General features: G+C 45.4%; 2 protein-coding genes across 3 annotated transcripts in view; one reads left to right on the plus strand and one right to left on the minus strand.

Moving 5' to 3' along the window:
* The window catches only part of PRTFDC1 (phosphoribosyl transferase domain containing 1), a 376,907-nt gene that overhangs the window by 235,221 nt on the left and 119,834 nt on the right, over positions 1-21,852 (plus strand). The gene's annotated exons all lie outside the window — the stretch shown is intronic.
* Positions 12,660-21,578, minus strand: THNSL1 (threonine synthase like 1). Its single transcript, XM_075315541.1, has 2 exons — positions 21,501-21,578; positions 12,660-17,424 (listed from the first exon to the last, which is right to left on the minus strand). The coding sequence occupies exon 2, from the start codon at positions 17,366-17,368 to the stop codon at positions 15,197-15,199; it is 2,172 nt and encodes a 723-aa protein (XP_075171656.1). The 5' UTR covers positions 17,369-17,424; positions 21,501-21,578; the 3' UTR covers positions 12,660-15,196.

A 21,852-nucleotide genomic window follows, 5' to 3' on the forward strand; every position in this document is an offset into this window, starting at 1 on the left:
CACTAGAGTTTGTCTCCTTCCTCTCTGAAAAGACAATTACAATACAGGTATCATTTTTATTGTTGTTCTATGTCCTATAATGCCATACTTCTAGTTTTATTAGTAAAATTAGCCTTACAGATTCTCTTTAAGAAAAAATTGTAAAAGGTCTAATCATTCTGGTGTAAAGTCACCACTAGGGGGAGCCAGAACACTGGTGTGTGTGTAACAGGATTATGGATCCACAAGGTGTCACAGGAGTAATCACAAATTGATTGCTCGGAGAAGTTCTACAAGCAGGGTCAGAGCTGGGAGGTCATGCAGTACAAGGGAGTAGGCAGAGTCAGTGTCAGGAGACAGCCAGAGGTCGGGAACCAGGAGAGCAAGCCATAGAAGGGGGGCACAGGGACAGAACAACAAACAGGGAGCAGGAGAGGAAGACCGGAAGGAAAGACAAGACAGAGGGGATGGGAATCAGGGAGGTCAGACCGAATTGGGAGGATGGAAGTCAGGAAGGTTAGATGAGGTAGCAGGCAGAATCAGGAGAACTTGCAGGTACCAGGTGCGCACGCTGCAGAGCAGGGCTATAACTGGCGCCGCACCGATGAACGAGACATCCTGATAAAGCATCATGATTCCAGGTACGAGGCACGAAAGGATAGGCTCCTCCCACCGGCCAGGCACAGGGAAACACTGACCGCAGGACCAGGTGACAAATACAACTCTACAACAGCAGAGTCCAAACTGAATCTTGACATCTGGGCCCTGATTCATCACTTTTTTAAGTTACTTTCCTACTTTATCTTGTGGTATTAGTTGCCTGTTTTTGGCACCAAATTCATCAGTACAGCATACAACATTCATGAAATGGGGCAAAAAAACATGGGGTGTTTTTTTCTTTTTTTTGCGACTTATGGCACCAAAAGTTGAAAAAAATTACACAAAACATCACAAAAAAGTGCAAACAGTTGTCATACCGGAATTACACCAGGAGGGTGTGTGGGGGGGGGGGGGGGGGTGAGGGTAACTGGAGTGAAGTTACACCCAAGTTTGCAACTTTTTAAAGTTGCAATTGATGAATTAGTCAAATAAATCTGGAACGTCTAAATTTCGCTCACAAAGCGACAAAAGGGGGGAAAAAAGCGACCACATATGGAATAGACTAAAAAAGACTAAAAAAAATAGCATAATAGAATGATGAATTGTGTGCACACAAAAAAGGTGCAAAACACAAAAAAGGTGCAAAACACAAAATAATAGACAAATACAGAGGCAAAGGTGATGATGAATTGACGCCTCTATCCAAACATCAGGTACTAATTTATCATGTGTTATGGTATATGAACTAATTGTAGAAGTCATGTTATTATTATTACTATTATTATTTATTATTACATACATTTATTATATATAACTACATTATCATAGTACAGCACTAAAAACAGATCTTCATGGCAATTACTTTTCCCAAGGCTGAGTTTTTCACGTTCCCACTCTTTCATGTTCATCGTCTTCCAGTAAATTACTGGGGGATTTACAGATTGGGCATCAGAGAACCAAATACTATCAGATAGAGATTGGACGCAAGTGCCATCTGGAGGTGATAAGTAGGAACTACATCACTTAACCAAGTTAATTGATTATACTAATTTATTAATAAGTGTTTCCATTGACACCCAGACTGTAGACTTGAAAAATTAGATGATCATTTGCAGGTAGTTTGTAAAATGAACAATACATACACTATTCTTCCACATTCTGTATAGGTATAGTAAAGGCTAAACACATATTTTTGGATTAACGCGTAATCAGACAATGTCTAAGTTTCTAAAATTACAATTACGGGACAGTACGTTCCCATTTTTATATCACATGTTGTGACATATGATGATGAAGTAGAATAAGGTTTATGGCACACTTGGGATTATGGTGCTCAAAAAGGTTTCTAACCCATCATTAGATACAAGAAAACTTGGCACTCCAAAATTGAATATAAAGAAAAAAAAAATCTTTATGTTTATATAGCGCTAACATATTCTGCAGCGCTTCACATACATCAGGAACGCTGTCCCCATTGGGGCTCACAATCTAAATTCCCTATCTGTATGTCTTTGGAGTGTGGGAGGAAACTGGAGTACCCGGAGGAAACCCACGCAAACACGGGGAGAACATACAAACTCCTTGCAGATGGTGTCCTTGGTGGGATTCGAATCCAGGACCCCAGTGCTGCAAGACTGCAGTGCTAACCACTGAGCCACCATACAGTGCTAACCACTGAGCCACCGTGCTGCCCTATAAGGACTTTATTATACAGGCAATCCAAAAAATGTTACATTTTGACCTATATTTGGGTCTTCATCAGACAGTGAAATTAGGCAAGTACAGAAAAGAAAACAAAGATGCAACGGATTATAAAACGCACCCCAAATTCAGAGCAAAAAAAAGGTAAAAAAAAAAAAATGGGGTACGCTTTATAATCCGGTGGTGTCTTACCGGAGGGGGCAGCAGTGGTGGTGGAGTGGGCTCAAAGGAGGCGGGGGGGTGGGTCTGCCAGAAACTGTAGGCTAGTGCAGCTGTGCTGGGGCTGCGGCGGAGACTAGGGCTTGGGTAGCTGTGCTGGGGCTCGGGCAGCCGTGCTGGTGTTGGGGAAGCATTACTGGTGCAGCTGTGCTGGGGCTCGAGCTGTAGCAGCTATGGGCAGTGAGGGCTTCAAAGAAATGTCACCCCGGAGTCAGCACAGATTGAGCTCTCAGCTCAATGGCAAGCTGAGATCTCATCTGCGCAAGCGCCACCTCCGGGCGCCATTTTCCTGAAATCCGCTGCTGGGAGATAAATGGGCTGGAGGCGGCGCGTGTGCAAATGAGAGCTCCATCTGCGCATGCACCGACTCCAGGCGGCATTATTTGAAGTCCTCACTACCCACCTTGCAGCACCAGTCCAGCCGCCGGAGACCTTGCACCAGCCGTCGCGGATCCCGCACAGCTGCCCCAGGACTAGCCACTGGAGACCCAGCACCAGCCGCCGCAGACCCCACACAGCCACTGTTGCACCTGCACAGCCGCCGCAGACCCCACACAGCCGCCCCAGCACCAGCCGCTGCTGCACCTAACAGCTGCCGTACCACCAGCCTCTGCAGACCCTGCACAGCCGCCGCAACGCCATCCCAGCCACCGCAGCATTCCCCCAGCCTCTTGTGACCACTCTCCACCACACTAGTAAGCTACATTCAGATTATAAAATGCACCCCTCACTTTCGGAACTGGAGATAATCTGCAAGGAAGAATGGCAGAGGATCCCCAAATCCAGGGGTGAAAAACTTGTTGCGTTATTCCCAAGAAGACTCATGGCTGCACTAGCTGAAAAGGGTGCGTCTACTCAATACTGAGCAAAACGTCTGAATACTTATGACCATGTGATATTTCAGTTTTTCTTGTTTAATAAATTTGCAAAAAACTTCTACATCTCTGGGGTTTTTTCTGTCAAGATGGGGTGCAGAGTGTACATTAATGAGAAAAAAATGAACTTTTTTGAATTTACCAAATGGCTGCAATGAAACAAAGAATGAAAAGTGTAAAGGGGTCTGAATACTTTCCGTACCCACTGTATATGCAAATACCTGTTAGCTGTTATCCCCGTTATAATGGAGCGTCAACTGTAAAATACAGGAGATTCCTGCACCTCTGCTGTGCGCACCATAACTGGGATGTACAATTACAGTACTTTGTATAAAATAGGTTCTTTTATGAAAACAAGTTATCACCGATCCTTGGAATCCACAGGATCAGTGATAACTTATTAATTGTTGAAATCAAACCATAGGAATCAGCACCAATTGGAAGGATGGGGAAATGTTATCCCTGACAGGACACTTTTCCCCCGATTTTATAATAGAGCGCAGGTCGGATGTGTGACCGCAGCTCCATTCATCTTCATTGGAACTGCCAGAAAAAGCCAAGTGCAGCGCTCACAGCTGCCGAGGGAAAGAATGGATCAGTGATCGAGTCGTAAATGAGATCCAGTCTAATGGTGATAAAAGTTCCATATGCTGACAATAGGTGCAGGTCCCAGCAATAGGACCCCCACTAATCAATAAGCCAACACTTAACCTGAAGAGAGGCGATTACTTGTTTTCATTGGTGAACCCCTATAAGTGCATCTTTGCAGCTATGTAATAGCCACAGGACAAGGAGGGGTTAAACTTCCCAGTATTTAATCTCAAATGGAAAAAAATAATCTTCATCTAATTAATATCAGAGAGAACAAATGACAGTCATACACAACAAAATCCACTATGCCAAGACTAATAATAACACACAAGGGACAAATTCCACCACACCATGACCAGACCACATATTACTAACACAGTGATCGAATAATACAGCATACAAGAGAGAAATACCACCAAACCATAACCAGACCACATCTTACCATCACATGGTAACCGAATAATAACATACACAAGGGACAAATACCACCACACCATGACTAGACCACATATTACTTCCATGGTGACCGAATAATTCCACATACAAGAGAGAAATACTGCCAAACTATGACCAGACCACATCTTACCATCATATGGTGACCGAACAATACCACATCCAAGGGACAAATACTACCACATCATGAGAAAATAACTGCATGCTGTGATTGGCAGCTTATATCGGACTGAGGGTGCCCATACAAGTCTATGGGTGCGTGAAAACATCAAACTGTACTGATGTCATCCACATGTAGTCCGATATATGCCAAAACAGACAAAGAAGATGGACAAATGAATCTCTCCATCTTCTCCGCAGTTCTGCTCTGATTCTTGCATATGAGAGAATGGAAGCACAGTAGACTGACACTAGGCTCACGCTCGTAGCACAGTTTGAGCCGAGTGTCATTAGCATATCGCATCCGATGCGCTCACATGAGAATATATGCCAGTGTGAGCAAACCCTAAAATATATTAAAACATTAATAATGTTTCCTAATTGGCCCCTATAAATGCCACCTTAAACAAATAATGTATGCTCTTCATCCTGGGCCTATTATTTAATAATGTTCCCTATCGTGTAATAATGTTAAAGAGGTTGTCCAGTCTATAATGAAAATTCTGCACTCACTCTGTGTGCCACTCTATGTGACTGCAGACTTGTGAATCCTCCGAGTGCACGCATTGTACACTGCGAGGATTCTCTTGGGTCAGGGCTGGGAACAGCGGCCAAGAGTGCAATATGCAGACTTCAGGCCAGAACACAACTAATGGAAGCGACATGGTTCAAGGCAAGTGTAGTCCACTATACACAGCACAAGCCCCCTCACAGCCTCCTTTACACAGCTGGAGCCCCCACACAGCTTCCTATATACAGAAGGAGCCCCCACACAGCCTCCTATACACAGCAGGAGCCCCCACACAGCCTCCTATGTACAACAGGAGTCCCCACACAGCCTCCTATATACAGCTGGAGCCCCCACACAGCCTCCTATATACAGCAGGAGCCCACACAGAGCCTCACATATGTAACAGGAGCCCCCACACAGCCTCCTATACACAACAGGAGCCCCCACATTGCCTCTTATACACAGCTGAAGTCCCCACAATGCCTCCTATACACAGCAGGAGCACCCACACTGCATTCTGTACACAGATGGAGCCCCCACACATCCTCTTACACACAGCAGGAGCCCCCACACTAGCTCCTATACATAGCCGTAGCCCCCACACAGCCTTCTATATATAGCAGAAGCCCGCACACAGCCTCCTATACACAACTGGAGTCCCCACACTGCCTCCCATAAACAGCAGGAGCCCCCACACAGCTTCCTATATACAGCAGGAGCCCACACAAAGCCTCATATATGTAACAGGAGTCCCCACACTGCCTCCCATAAACAGCAGGAGCCCCCACGCAGCTTCATATATACAGCAGGGAGCCCCCACACAGCCTCCTATATACAGCAGGAGCCCACACAAAGCCTCATATATGTAACAGGAGCCCCCACACTGCTTCCTATACACAGCTGGAGCCCCCACACTGCATTCTATAAACAGCTGGAATCCCAAAACTTCCTCCTATACACAGCAGGAGCCCCCCACACAGCCTCCAATACACAGCAGGAGCCCCCAGGCTGCCTCATATAAACAGCACAAGCCAATTCACAGCCTCCTATACACAGCAGGAGCCCCCCACATTGCCTCCTATACACAGCAGGAGCCCCCCATATTGCCTCCTATACACAGCAGTAGCCCCCACACTGCCTCCTATACACAACAGGAGCCCCCACATTCCCTCATATTCCCTCATATACAGAGCAAGAGCCTCCACACAGCCTGCTATACACAGCAAGATCCCCTTCACACGGCCTCCTATACACAGCAGGAGCCCCCACACAGCCTCCTATACACAGCACTATAATTTGTGCAGGGGTTGCAATTACACCCAGGCTTTGAAGACTGAAGGGGGGGGGGGCAAAAAGGTCCCTTTGCTCCATATGAAAAGACTATTACTATTATAGACCTATGATAGTTGGGGGCCCTGTTGAAGATTTTGCATTAGGGCCCACAAGCTTCAAGTTACGCCACTAAAAAAATGTATATAAAATGGTGAAAAGTCCATGAAAAGTCACCAGAGAAAGCAGTTCCAATTCCAGGTCCCGGATATTCCTAAGTGACCTCAGTCAATAGACTTTATATTGGCTTCTTTTTAACCCCTGCACTTTGGCTTAACCTTATAGAGAATGAAGTCGCAGTTGGATAAGTCTCGGGCTCATTGTAATAGAATGAATCATTTATAACCATTAGACTAACCGCTTCTAACAAATTTAATCACATTTTTTAATAAAGTGCTATTCCGAGAGGGTTTCATTTAATTCTCTCTGCTATTTTTTTTCTCTTATTAGCAAATTTACAGCATCAAAGAGTCTGAGGCTGCAATATGAAATCTATAATGGGAATAGAGCATTAAGCCCAGTAGATTATAGATCTGTGACTGCCAAGCACAAGATGGTGAAGCTTTAATTAACTGCATTGTGGAGACTAAAGTAATATTAGCACGTCTAAGTTTCCCTTGATTTTCTTCATACTGATTAATACAAGGAGGCGATACACTCATTTCCATGTATGTGCAAAATTTTTGGGCAGATGAGGTAAGAATGTATTAAAAAAATACATTGTAAGCTTAAGGCTGCTTTACACGCTGCGATATCGTTACCGATATCGTTACGTGCGTTCCCGCCCCCATCGGTTGTGCAACACAGGCAAATCGCTGCCCGTGGCGAACAACATCGCTCAGACCCGTCACACTACTTACCTGCCTAGCGACGTCGCTGTAACCAGCGAACCGCCTCCTTTCTAAGGGGGCGGTTCGTTTGGCGTCACAGCGACATCACTAAGCGGGCACCCAATAGAAGCGGAGGGGCGGAGATGAGCGGGACGTAACATCCCGCCCGCCTCCTTCCTTCCTCATTGCCAGCGGCCGCAGGTAAGGAGAGGTTCCTCGTTCCTGCGGTGTCACACTGAGCGGTGTGCTGCCACAGGAACAACGAACTACATCGTACACACAGCAGCAACGATAATTGGGAATAGGGGGGGGGATGTCACCGAGTAGCGATTTTGCACATTTTTGCGATGATGCAAAATCGCTCATGGTGTCACACGCAACGACATCGCTAATGCGGCCGGATGTGCGTCACAAAATCCGTGACCCCAACTACATCGCTCTAGCGATGTCGTAGCGTGTAAAGCGACCTTTACTCTTCCTGTATCTGTTGAACTACGTCTCGCAAAAGTATTCACCCTCCTTGGCATTTTTTGTGTTTTGCTACCTCACAACCTGGAATTTCGCTGTTTTTTGATGGTTTGCATCAGTTCAAGCAAAGAAATAGGGCAAAATAACTGAAAACGTCAGTGTGCATAACTATTCACCCCCCTAAAGTCAGAACTTTACAGAGCCTCCTGTTTCGGCAATTACAGGTGCAAGTCGCTTTGGATAAGTCTCTATGAGTGTTCCACATCTTCACACTGGGATTGTTGCCCATTCCTCAAGGCAAAAATGCTCCAGCTCCCTTAAGTTAGATGGTTGTGAAGACACAGCCCTGTTCAATGTCTGTCAAGGGTTAATGTTCTTAATTTGGACAGACATGGGCCTCTTTTGTGTGGTAACTCGTGTTTAAGTCATTGTTTTCCGCTGGACGCATCGGAGCCTTCCATTGTCTGAGGTTGTGCATTTCTAATTTAATGTAAGTTCCCTCAGCCTCTCTGTCTACCTCACTCAGAGGAGAATTATGCAGGAGAATTAACTATGCAGATTGGAATGCCACCCAATAAGAGCACAGCCTTATTCCACCAATCCGGTAAGACCACAATACCCTGGGAAGTTATAAAAAAAAGAATGTTTGGGTCACCAGGGTGTTCTTTTGCTACATGGCTTCAATCTAGGTGTTTCGGTCCCGGTTGGAAGTCATTTACCCAGCCTAGGCACTTCGGCACAAGTTAGATCAGAAACTGGATTATATTGTGCAGGAGTAATTCCGAGGATTCTAGGATTCAGCAGGAAGAAACCCAGGGTTGAGACGATTTGGTTACCTGGCTACGGACTTTGCTGTGCTTGTGAAGCTTCCTACGCTTGTCACTATCCTGTTCCCGGTGCCTGCCAAAAGCAGGGTGCTGCTGGTTTGGGGTATGTGGCCCTGGAAGCTACCAAGGCACAAATAGTCTACTCCCTGGTGAGCCAGCGGAAGGGTGAGACTCTGTTGCCTGTTACATTGTGTGATTTGCATGGTTTTGTGTTATATGCCTTTGACTGTTGGGGATCCAATAAAGTCTAATTATTGTGGTTCCCGCACCCTGTGTTGTCTGAGTAGTGTTCTGCCCACGGGTAAGGAATTTGGGCATTCAGTTGGGATGAGCCCTGGTCCATGCGTTCTTTCTTAAGGCGGCCAGGCCAGCGGATAAGAGCACCCACTGACTCCCATGTCTCCACAATTGGTGGCAGCGGTGGGATCTTAACTTCTTCATACGTTTTGTTGTGTACTCTTCCGGCAGAAGTAGCTTTGCTCCACCTACAAATGCAGATGTCTTCATGGCTTCAGCATACGAGTCATAAACATGTGGGTTATCTTCGGTTATTGTGAGGCGGTGATCAGTGCGGAAAACTCTGCAGTGGCCACATGACAGAATAAAGACATCAACATGAAGATTTGACAAGATGGAGGAAAAAAAACAAAGAAAATGGCTGCAATCAATGGTAAGTTACTGGATGTAAATATTTATTCTATATTTACACTGTATATTTACATTGACCCACCGGCAGCAAACAACCACCAATAGGTAAACCATTACTGATCGGCTGTCGTTTAATAGTCTGTTTATACAGGCAAGCTGCAGTAAATGATGCGCACTGACTAGTGATGAGCAAGCACTTCCATGCTCAGTACACGTAACCAGCAGTCGGAAGCTCTGACGGACTCGACTCGTGTACCGAGTATAATGGAAGTCAATAGGGAATTCCAGCATTATTCTCGAAGATCCAGAAGTATGCTTGAGTTCCCCATTGACTTCCATTATATTCGGTACATAAGCCGAGCCCATCTGAGAATCTGACTGGTTGTTACGAGTACTGCGCACCTGAGCATAGTAGTGCTCGCTCATCACTAGTACTGAATGATCTGTAATAGATCATTCAGAGCACATAGGCTACCATCATTCTTGGCAGGACGATGCACTACTGAGAACAATAGCTTTTGATCTTGGGTGGCTCAGTGGTTAGCACTACAGTCTTGCAATGCTGGGGTCCTGGGTTCAAATCCCACCAAGTACAACATGTGCAAAGAGTCTGTATGGTCGCCCTGTGTTTGTGTGGGTTTCCTCCCACACTCCACACTGATTGGGGCTCACAATATGAATACCCTATGGGGACAATGTTGCTGATGTATGTAAAGCGCTGTGGAATACGTTAGGGCTATAAAGATTATTATTGAGCTGCGCAAAAGATCATTTCACCCAATGAATTAGCGTTTTGCTAGTTATTTGGGTGATCAGCAGCCTGTCTACACTGAAAGACAATTGTGAAAAGTGTTCTACAAGAATGCTCGTTCACCATTGTCTTTCACTCTAAATTCAGCTTTACTTGCAGAAATATGGAGGTAATACTCGTTTAAAGGAAAAAAAAAACCTCCCTTATTATGTATAACACCTTTTTTTTTTGCAGCCCCAGGGCAGATTCCCGGGGACTGCACTGCTGGGGCGCCAGCTGCCGACCCTTTAAAGTGCTACGTGGGCTGCGAGCACTCACACGCCGTGTTCACTACTGAATGCTGCGTGGGCATATACCGAAGGAATATATCTTCACTCTGGCCAGTGCCAGCAAGTTGAGGATGTACTTTATGGGCGGTGTTAGTGTGTGATGCGCTCCTGTCCCACAGAACTTAGAAGAGCTGCAGGCCCATCTCTCCCTGTACTGTACATGCCTCCCAGTACTGTATAAACAAACTAGTGATGTATAAATCCCCTTAGTGCTGTATGTGTCCCCTCCAGTGATGTCTGTGCCCACCAGTGCTGTGTATGCCCCCAGTGCTGTATATGCCCCCAGTGCTGTATACGCCCCCAGTGATTTGTGTCTTCTAGTGCTGTCTGTGCCCAACAGTGATGTCTATACTGCCCAGTAATGTCTATACCCTTTAGTGCTGTCTGTGCCCCTTAGTGCTGTCTGTGTCCCCCAGTAATGTTTGTATTCCCCCCTGATGTACTGTGTATACCCCTCAGTGCTTTCTGTGCCCCTCAGTGATGTATAGACCCAAACTGCAGTAAGTGCACCCCCCGTGGTCTGTGTCCAGCAGTGATGTATATACCTGCAGTTATGTCTATGGGGTACTTTGCATGCTGCGACATCGATAGCCGATGCTAGCGATGCCGAGCGCGATAGTACCCGCCCCCGTCGCACATGCAATATCTTATGATAGCTGCCATAGCGAACATTATCACTACGGCAGCTTCACACGCACATACCTGCCCTGAGACGTCGCTTTTGCCGGCGACCCACCTCCTTCCTAAGGGGGCGGGTCGTGTGGCGTCACAGCGACGTCACACGGCAGGCGGCCAATAGAAGCGGAGGGGGCGGAGATGAGCGGGACGTAAACATCCCGCCCACCTCCTTCCTTCCGCATTGCCGGTGGAGGCAGGTAAGGAGATGTTCCTCGCTCCTGCGGCTTCACACACAGCGATGTGTGCTGCCGCAGGAACGAGGAACAACATCGTACCTGCGGTCGCATCAACATTATGGAAATGTCCGACCCTACACAGATCACCGATTTTCGACGCATTTGCGATCGTTAATTGGTGAAAAAAATGCTTTACACGTTGCGATGTCGTTACTTGCGCTGGATGTGCGTCACTTTTGATTTGACCCCGACGATATCGCAGTAGCGATGTCGCAACTTGCAAAGTACCCCAATGGCTCTCAGTGTTGTCTGTGTCTCCCAGTGATGTATACACCCCCAGTGCTGTATGTGCTCCCCAATGATGTATATACCCCCAGTTCTGTCTCTGCCCCCCAGTGCGGTATATACCCCCCAGTGCTGTCTGTGCCTCCAGTGCTGTCTGTACCCCCGCTCCTTCTGTGATGTATATGCCCAAAGCCCCTCCTGTCATGCACATGCACCAAACGTGTCCTGTAATCTATATACTGAAGCCCTCATGTCTCATGTGATGTATATACTGAAGCCCCAGCGTCTCCTATGTGATGTATATACAGCAGTCCCAGTGTCTCCTGTACTATTTTATATGATTTACAAAACTTATCACAAAGAGTTGACTCCGCTCCAGACCGAGACAAACCTGGAAAAGCAGCTGTGAGAAGTCACATGATCAATTTCACCGAACATCACATCCGCACCAAAGAGAAGCCGCTCCAACAACCAGAGGGAGTTAATTTATTGTTTGACCAAATATAGGAGGGTAGTTTTCAAGTTGATAATTTTGTGCAGCCCCCGAAAGTTGGTAGAAATTTCCAAATGGCCCTTGGTTCCCCACCCCAATTTAAATTATAATATATAACTTGTACTATTACAGAAGGCTTTTGCCAAAGACGTTTTATGCCATTTCAAACTTTTTCTCCAATGATATAATAAATGTAAATGTGGAATGCAGATGATTTGTATAAACAAGTTGATCCAACCTAACAGTAATGATCGTTCATCATCTAAAATAACTGTAATGTCTTCCAAGATTTACAAATCACTATCTCTAGAGAATTTTAATTATTCTACACCACGAATTACACTTTAAAAAAAAAAAAATGTACTTACTTCATCAAACCACCAGAGGTCAGTATAAATCAGAAATGGATGACTTGCATGAAGCTGTTAGATTGGTTGCAGACTATAGATTTATTATCACTAATATCAATCCAGTCCTTAAGGTGAAAAAATCATCTCAAAATGTAATTAGTTTCTTTTTTTATTGTGATGACGTTACAACGCCTTTCAATTTGCTATGATTTCACACGTTAAGTTTATTTAAAGGCTTTAATTTATTGTGATGTCGCTACATTTTGTAATTATTATAATGATGTCACCATATTGTTGTTATATTATGGTCACAATAGTATGTTACTACATGCTTTGCTACAGTATAGTGTGATGATACTATTGTGTACATTCAACGGCTCTATGGTGATGAAAGCTACAATCAATAGTTATGATGTCACAAAAATGTGTTTTATTACTCAATTGTAATGTCAGAAAAACATTTGTGTGTACTTGTAAACGGATTTCCATTTTTCCAGTTTTGCAGGAGAGCCAGCAATGATAAGTGAAGCTGGAGAGTCTGGGCAGGAGAGCCAGCAATAATGAGCATTGGTGAAAAATCAAGGCAAGAGAGCCAGCAGTGTGAGCCTGGGTGGAAAGTCTGGACAGGAGAGCCAGCAATGAAGAGCATGGATAGAGAGTCAGAGCACGAGAGCCAACATTGATGAGCATGAGTGGAAAGTCAAGGCAAGAGAACCAGCAGAGTTGAACATGGGTGGAGAATCAGGGCAGGAGAGCCAGCATTGATGAGCATAGGTGGAGAGTCTGGACAGGAGAGCCAGCATTGATGAGCATAGGTGGAGAGTCTGGACAGGAGAGCCAGCAATGATGAGCATGGGTGGAGAGTCTGGACAGGAGAGCCAGCAATGAAGAGCATGGATAGAGAGTCTGGGCAGGAGAGCCAGCTTTGATGAGCATGGGTGGAGAGTCTGGACAGGAGAGCCAGCAATGAAGAGCATGGATAGAGAGTCTGGGCAGGAGAGCCAGCAATGATGAGCATGGGTGGAGAGTCTGGACAGGAGAGCCAGCAATGAAGAGCATGGATAGAGAGTCTGGGCAGGAGAGCCAGCTTTGATGAGCATGGGTGGAGAGTCTGGACAGGAGAGCCAGCAATGAAGAACATGGATAGAGAGTCTGGGCAGGAGAGCCAGCATTGATGAGCATGGGTGGAGAATCTGGGCAGGAGAGCCTGCATTGATGAGCATGGGTGGAGAGTTTGGGCAGGAGAGCCAGCATTGATGAGCATGGGTGGAGAGTCTGGGCAGGAGAGTCAGCATTGATGAGCATGGGTGGAGAGTCTGGGCAGGAGAGTCAGCATTGATGAGCATGGGTGGAGAGTCTGGGCTGGGCAGGAGAGTCAGCATTGATGAGCATGGGTGGAGAATCTGGGCAGGAGAGCCTGCATTGATGAGCATGGGTGGAGAGTTTGGGCAGGAGAGCCAGCTTTGATGACCATGGGTGGAGAGTCTGGGCAGGAGAGTCAGCATTGATGAGCATGGGTGGAGAGTCTGGGCAGGAGAGTCAGCATTGATGAGCATGGGTGGAGAGTCTGGGCAGGAGAGTCAGCATTGATGAGCATGGGTGGAGAGTCTGGGCAGGAGAGTCAGCATTGATGAGCATGGGTGGAGAGTCTGGGCAGGAGAGTCAGCATTGATGAGCATGGGTGGAGAGTCTGGGCAGTAGAGTCAGCATTGATGAGCATAGGTGGAGAGTCTGGGCAGGAGAGCAGGCATTGATGAGCATGGGTGGAGAGTCTGGGCAGGAGAGTCAGTATTGATGAGCATGGGTGGAGAGTCAGGGTAACAGAAACAGCAATCATGAGAATGGGTGGAGAGTCAACATTGATGAGCATGGGTGGAGAGTCAGGGCTGGAGGAGAGCCAGTATTGATGAGTGTGCGTGGAGAGTCTGGGCAGGAGAGCCAGCATTGATGAGCATAGGTGGAGAGTCTGGGCAGGAGAGCAGGCATTGATGAGCATGGGTGGAGAGTCAGGGCAGGAGAGTCAGCATTGATGAGCATGGGTGGAGAGTCAGGGCAGGAGAGCCAGCAATAATGAGCATGGGTGCAGAGTCAGGGTAACAGAAACAGCAATCATGAGAATGGGTGGAGAGTCAACATTGATGAGCATGGGTGGAGAGTCAGGGCTGGAGGAGAGCCAGTATTGATGAGTGTGCGTGGAGAGTCAGGGCAAAAGAGCCAGCATTGATGAGCATAGGTGGAGAGTCAGGGCAGCATAGCCAGCAGTGATAAGCGTAGGTGGAGAGTAAGGGGAGTAGAACCAGCAATGATGAGCATGAGTACAGAGTAAAGGCAGGAGAACTAGCAATGATGAGCATGGGTGGTGAGTCTGGGCAGGAGATGAAGCAATGATGAGCATGGGTGGAGAGTCAAAGAACCAGCAAGGATGAGAATGGGTGAAGAGTGGGTACACAGAAAGTTGCTGAAAGGCCCTTTAAAATTGGCATAGCCAGATATTCTGCCTCTAGCTACTAAAATAAGACTTTGGATACACATAAGATACTGACAACATATTTATTGTTGAACCATTCTGCAGTTGTATAGATAGCATTGGGGTAATATGTATATTGTAGGGAATCGCTCATATTGCACTTCCCTAATGACTGTAGCTCAGTCCATACGAGGGGTTGTATCTACTTCCACAGCAGTTGCTAATTATTTGGTGTCATGTTTTCCTAGAGGATTACAATACATTCCTGGCAAAACAGCCTAATTATAGATTGGTCTTTCCTTTTCCAGATTAGCATTGAAATAGCTTTCCTGCAATGTTTCTATGTTTTGCTCATGTTCCTAATCTGTTTTGGCGGAAGTTATTTTCCTATTGTGTTTTTATCCTTATCAAACGTCTGGCTTTTCCAGTAGACAACTTTTTTTCTTCTTATAGGAAATATCATTACCGCTTTGGCCGTTAGTGAACTTTTAAAAATAGATTTTGTAGATAGTTTTCTACACTGTCCATAACGTGGATGGAGTCAGCCTGGCATTTATGGGTTTGGTGATGGTCTTTGTCTTTAGGCAATCCTAGTAGTGACTTGTGAGCCGGAGGCAGCGGGTGGAAGGAATTCAACACATGGAGCTGAGATAATGGATTTTGCTTAATTTCTTCAATCCCTAATGCCTGTAAAATAACAGGTGCAAACTTGGCGTAATGAGCTGTACATGAAATGATAACGGGACATGTACGGTCCTGAACCCTATCTGCGACTACTTTGGCAACAGCTGTGTGCGTGTCCAGGAGATATCCTGTTGCACCGTAGACGGCACGGATTGCCGATATGCAGTCTGACTCCGAGCACCAGTCACTGATAAGGTCTTGCTGCAAAAGACGGAATAAATTATCTGGTAGTTGAAAATATCCTTGACTATCCAGTTGACTGTAGAGTTCATTGACAAGTTGTCCATCTTGGTTTGCAAGAAGATACAAATAACGTTCCAAATTGGATGATTTAAGGATATCAATCGCCGGGGAGAAGGACTGACGCAACGTTCTTCCTCGGAGGTCATAAAGTCCAGTTTTTATAAAATCAGTCAAAATATGATTTTGATTGGATGCGCAGATAAATTTACGGATAGGGATCCCCATTTGTTTTGCATAGAGCGCAGCCATGATGTTGCCAAAGTTTCCAGTGGGAATACACACATCGACTGGGGATCCGAAGGTAATAACACCTTGGCTGACCAGATCTAGATAGGCAGACGCATGGTAGACGATCTGAGGAAGCAGTCTGGCCCAGTTGATGGAGTTAGCCGTACTTAGACTTGTCCCATATTCAGCAGTAAGAAAGCCAGTGAATTCTGGATTAGTGAACATCGCTTTAATAGCTTTCTGACAGAAATCAAAATCCGATTCTACTCCCACTGCTAATCCGTTCTCTCCCTGGCAGGCAATAATTTGTGATTTTTGCACTTGGCTAATTCCGTTTTCTGGATAGAGACAAAACACGGCAATTCTTCGCTTATCAAGGTCATTGAGGCGGCTGAATCCATCCAAGACCGCACTGCCTGTGTCTCCAGACGTCGCTACTAAGACAAGGTAGTTACATACTTTTGGAATGCAATAGGCAAAAATATGAGGCATAAACTGTAAGGCCAAGTCCTTGAATGAAGCTGTTGGTCCATGAAATAGTTCGAGGATGAACTGATTCCCTGACAAATGTCTGACGGGAGCAATTTTATTACAAGAAAAGTTGTCACCATAGGCTCTTTCAAGAATTTCACCTAAAACTACGGGGGGTACGTCAGCCGGATGTATACACCTTTCCATTATCACCTGAGCCCTTTCGATATACGATGATTGCACAAGTCTTCTCCATTCACCATCAGTAAGCTTGGGGAGGCCACTTCCAGGAACATAAAGTCCTCCATCACTGGCCAAGCCTTCTACAACGACATCACTGAAGAATTTTGATTGTTTTTGGTTTGGCTCTCGAGATCTCGTAGAAACGAAAGTTTCAGAATTTACACATTGATATCTTTTAACGGCATCGATGACTTTGTCAGCCACCACTTCTACACAATCCCCTGTCTGACACAGTACGCGCACATCATGCCACTTTTTATAAAAATGCTTCCTTTTCTTAAGTATGTCGCCTATTGAAATGCCGGACCTTTGGCCAACAATGCGATCCACTTTCATTCGTTCAAGCCGCTCAATGATATCCTGTGAATGGACATCAAGATAAACAACTATTCCATTTTTCCTAGCGTGTTCCATGCTGCTGAGGTGAAGAGGGTTTGATCCCGTAAGGGAAATTACACTTCCAGATGCTGAAAACTTTAAAAGAGCTTTTCCTTCCTCTTCTAAAAATTGCTCATCGCCAACATCCTGCAATTTATCGCAGACGCTCATATTCCAGGTTTCTTCAAGGATGTCGTCATCTACATCTATAACAGGGCAACCAAGTTTTTGCCCAAGTATTCTGCCAACGGAGGTCTTCCCCGAGCCTGGAGGCCCCATCAGAATCAAATTCTTCTCTCCAACAAGAGAACTGAGAGTTGAGAGCTTGGAATGTGTCCAGGAATTTGAAAGCAGAAACCTAGACATTTTAATTATGGAATGCAGACTGCGGAGACTTGCCATTTTCTTCAGATTTCTAAACTTCTTATCTGTATTAGCACATGCTTTGGTATGCCTCACTGAAAAAAAAAAATAAGGATTTCATCAACATCAACATTAAATAAACATTAAAACATTGAGAACCAAGTACCCTGGAGATCAAAATTAGAGAACAATGTATGATCACTTGCTTTTTTCAGAAATATGTAATCTACATTTTTTGAACATTTTATGCTTTTTTTGTAAGGGGTGCAGCGTGCCGCTAGAACAGTGTTTTAGAAAAGATCCAAAGTTTATCAACATTAAACCTTTATTTTGCCCAAAACGTGATAATCATATTCAGAAAACAGCAATGACTGTAGCACAGGGAAAGATTACTACATTTTTTGTATTTAACAACAGTCACCAATCAGTAGGACGTGTACCGGCCGTCGCTGTGAATGACTTCAGCACATCTGCAGCCACTAGTCTCTCACACTGCTCTGGTGGGATTTTGGCCCACTCCTCTTCCAGTCTCTTCCACAGTTCTTTGACTGTTGTGGGTTTCTTGACCAAAACATTGTCACCAAGGATTTTCCAGAGGTTTTCTATTGGGTTTAGAACAGGACTCTGGGCTGGCCATTTCATTGTTTCAATGTCTTCTGTTTCAAAGAACTGCTTTCCCCGTTTTATTGTGTGACAGGGGGCATTGTCCTACATGAACATTGCTGGCTGAGTCAGTGATGAACACAAGTAAGGAACCACGTGTTGCTGAAGAAGGTTCTGATGCAGACTTGCATTCACTCTGCCATGTAGCTGTAGGAGCAGTCCAACTCCTGCTGCAGAAAACATTCCCCAAACCTTTACACTTCCTCCACCACCTTTCACTGACTTCTTAACACACTCTGGGTTCAGTCTTTCCCCAGTTTGTCGACAAACAATGTTTCCCATCAGATCCAAATAAATTAAACTTCCTTTCATCACTAAAATAAACTGTGGACCACTTCTCCTCTGTCCACACAACAAGCTCCTCACAAAGTTGGACTAGCCTTTTGATTTTTTCTGCAAATGAGAGGCTTGGTCACTGCAGAGTGGACTTTCAGTCCAAATTCTCTTATTTGTCGTGACACTGTATGAAGAGACAGATCCTTACCCTGTTCAGTGCTAAACTAAAGGACATCTACAAGTAGTTTATATGTCGTCCCTGTGTTTGTGTGGTTTCCCCTAGGTTCTCCGGTTTGTTCCCACTCTCCGAAGACATACTGATAAGAAATTTACATTGTGATTATAATCTCTGTAAAACGCTGCAAAATATGTTGGCGCTATATAAGCAATGCATAATAAATAAACAGAAAGCATTTGTAAAAAATGTGGCTATAATCTAGTTGTCTAGTTACAGGTGTTCCACTGACCACTCCATTGCTCTCAAAGGCTTTCATAGTGCAGAACAAGATGGCAATGGAGGCAGGAATTAAGGTCTAGAATCTTCAGTTTTGAATCCCCTTTTATCTTTGATATTTTGTCAATGATAGCAATGATTGGATTGGAGACCACCTGGGCAATGCCGTGAAGAAGTCTTCATGAGGGAACATCACAATAGTTCGGCTCCCGGGATTATGGTGTTGGATAGAATAATGTACAGTAGACCAATCCCTCCAGTCCTCATTCCAGGTAAACTAACTACTCAGCATTACTGTATATTGATTTGGTTGAAGAATCAGTGGTGCATTAAGTTTGGGTCGGAAGACATGCAGCCAATCCATACGTCATGGAGCATACAAGGACCGCATTTTCCAAAACTCTAAATTGGGTAAAGAGCCCATTTGCTAGCCTAGTATTACAATATCCTGGGATTTGAGGGTAGGGTCCTCTGCTTCTTCGCCCTTCTCCCTGCCTCCGGTTTCCTTTTTGAAATTCTGCGCCGCCGTCGATTCTATTAGAGGTCTGCAGGTTTTCAATAAAATGGAGCCAGATGCTTTGCATGCGCACACCAAGTTTTCAGCTCAATTACCTCTTCATTTGGCCAAAATCTCGATCTGCGCATGTGCCGCAATCGATGCGATTTTATTAAAGACCATGCTCTGTTTGATTCTACAGACTGTCTTCAATAAAATGCCACCGTATGTGGCACATGCGCAGATCGAGATTATGGCTAAATGAAGACATCATTGAGCTGAAAACTTTGTGTGTGCATGCAAAGCATCTGGCGCCATTTTATTGAAAACCTGCAAATTATATGGCTACCATTGCCATCTTGCGCTGTAGAATCACATTGCGCATGGAATTCAATAAAATGGCATCGGATGCGGCACATGTGCAGATCGAGATTTCAGCTTAATGAAGAGGTCGTTGAGTTGAAATCTCAGTCTGCGCCACATCTGTTTCCATTTTATTGAAGACAGTCTGTAGAAGCACACTGCGCACGGTCTTCAATAAAATGGCGGCAGATGTGGAGCATGCGCAGATCTAGATTTTGGCTTAATGAAGAGGTAATTAAGCTAAAATCTCTGTCAGTGCATCCACGGCCATTTTATTGAAGACTGCCCCCAAAAATCACACTGCACACACGCTGCACACTGCAATCACGGTGGCAGTGGCAGCGTGGAATTTAAAAAAGGAGGCAGGTCACTGCATAATCAGTGTTGGAAGAAACAGAGGAGGCAGGGGAAGAGAAGAGGAGGACCCTACCACCCCAAGTCCCTTCCTGATGCATGGATAACGTCATCTTGAAAATTTTGGAGGATGATTATTCAGCAACCACAGATTGGATTCCTTCTCTGCAGGTATCCATTTACTCAGCATCTCAGTGTCATTTTGACCATAGCTCTACTTTATAGTGTTAAATCCTGCTGACATGGTCTCTTTAAAGGGAACCTGTTTTTTCACTATTAAACTAAAAGTGTCACCTTCTGCAGCTCCTGGGCTGCATTCTATGAAGGTGCATCTTGTTCCCTGACTCCCCTTGCAGACCCCAAAAATACCTTTAGAAAATCTGACCACCACGTATGCTAATTACCTGATCTAGTGGGGTGGGTGTCCTCTTTATGGGCTCCTGTCCCCCCCTCCTGCCGCTGTTCGCCGTCCTCCTTTCTTGATTGACGTGATGACGCCTCCGTCATCATACACGTTGCTCTTTCAAATCTCACGCCTGTGCAGAGTCATGTCTGCTCGCGCAGGCGCAGTTTGCTCTGCCATATCACGAGCAGAGCAGAAAACAAAGTTGCCCTCGTGGTGAGCTAAATGCACAGGCAGGAAGATTAGGTCGGGTACGAGGATGACGCAGTGACGCCATGCACAGCACCGACCATAATCTCGCACCTCTGCAAATAGCTCACCGGCGCGCATGAGGGCAACTATGTTTTTTGCTCTGCCCGCGATATGACAGCGCGAACTGCGCCTGCGCGAGCCGACATAACTGCAAAGCCACAAGATTTGAAAGAGCAATGAGGAGGATGACGGAGGCGTCATCCACGTCAATCAAGAAAGGAGGACAGCGAACAGCGGCAGGAGGGGGGACAGGAGCCGAAAATGAATGGGCACGCCCATCCAACTAGATCAGGTAATTAGCATACGTGGCGGTCAGATTTACAGAGTTATTTTTCGGGTCTGCAAGGGGAGTCTGGGCACAAGGTGCAGCTTCATAGAATGCAGCCCCGGAGCTGCAGAAGGTGACACTTTTAGTTTAATAGTGAAAAATCTGGTGAGAGGTTCCTTTAAGGAAAGTGAACCCCAAACACTTTTATATATGCAATGTAACAAATGTAACAAACAGACTAGTGCAAACTTTACACCGCCTCTCAGGTGTTTGTTTTGGCTGCAGCAGTGACATCACTACTGCAGCAGCCTCTTGTGCCATCTACATCAGCAGAGTCAATGAGCTCAGTGATTGTCTGCAGCGGTCATATGAGCTGTCAACATGCTACAGCCAAAACAGTGGCGGCATTCCTGGAAGGCTGTATATCATACCTGCTCTGTTTATGTTATGTATATAAATATGTTGGGGTTCCACTTTTCTTAAAGTGCAAAACCCCTTTAATTTTGTAATGCTGTGCTCTTTACACAGTAACTTTTGCATGGCAACAACAATGTATACAATGTATATGTATTTCTAGTACAGAAGTATATGGACACATTTCCATTCATAGGGTGGCCTCTGGGTACTGTATGCACTTCTTACCTGCAGAGCTGAGGCTCGTTTACATGGGCACTACCAGCAGCAGAACAAGGCAGGCCTGCGCACTTCTTCCTCCTGTCTGACAATCACACCTACCCATAATGCTTCACTTCACTTGTATTAAAAGGGAAACGTCTTAAATGGGCAATACTGATCGTCTGCAAACACAGAAGCAAAATGCACCCCCCAGAAGCAGAGGTTGCAATTGTGTAACAGTATATAGCCTAAATGTGAAAAACACAAAAAAAATATAATAAAAAGCCACACCTAAAGGGGGCTTTACACGCTACGATATCGTTAATGTTTTATTGTCGGGGTCACGTTGTTAGTGACGCACATCCGGCGTCATTAACGA

Source organism: Anomaloglossus baeobatrachus, chromosome 6 (assembly GCF_048569485.1).
Source record: "Anomaloglossus baeobatrachus isolate aAnoBae1 chromosome 6, aAnoBae1.hap1, whole genome shotgun sequence".
NCBI classification, from domain to species: domain Eukaryota; kingdom Metazoa; phylum Chordata; class Amphibia; order Anura; family Aromobatidae; genus Anomaloglossus; species Anomaloglossus baeobatrachus.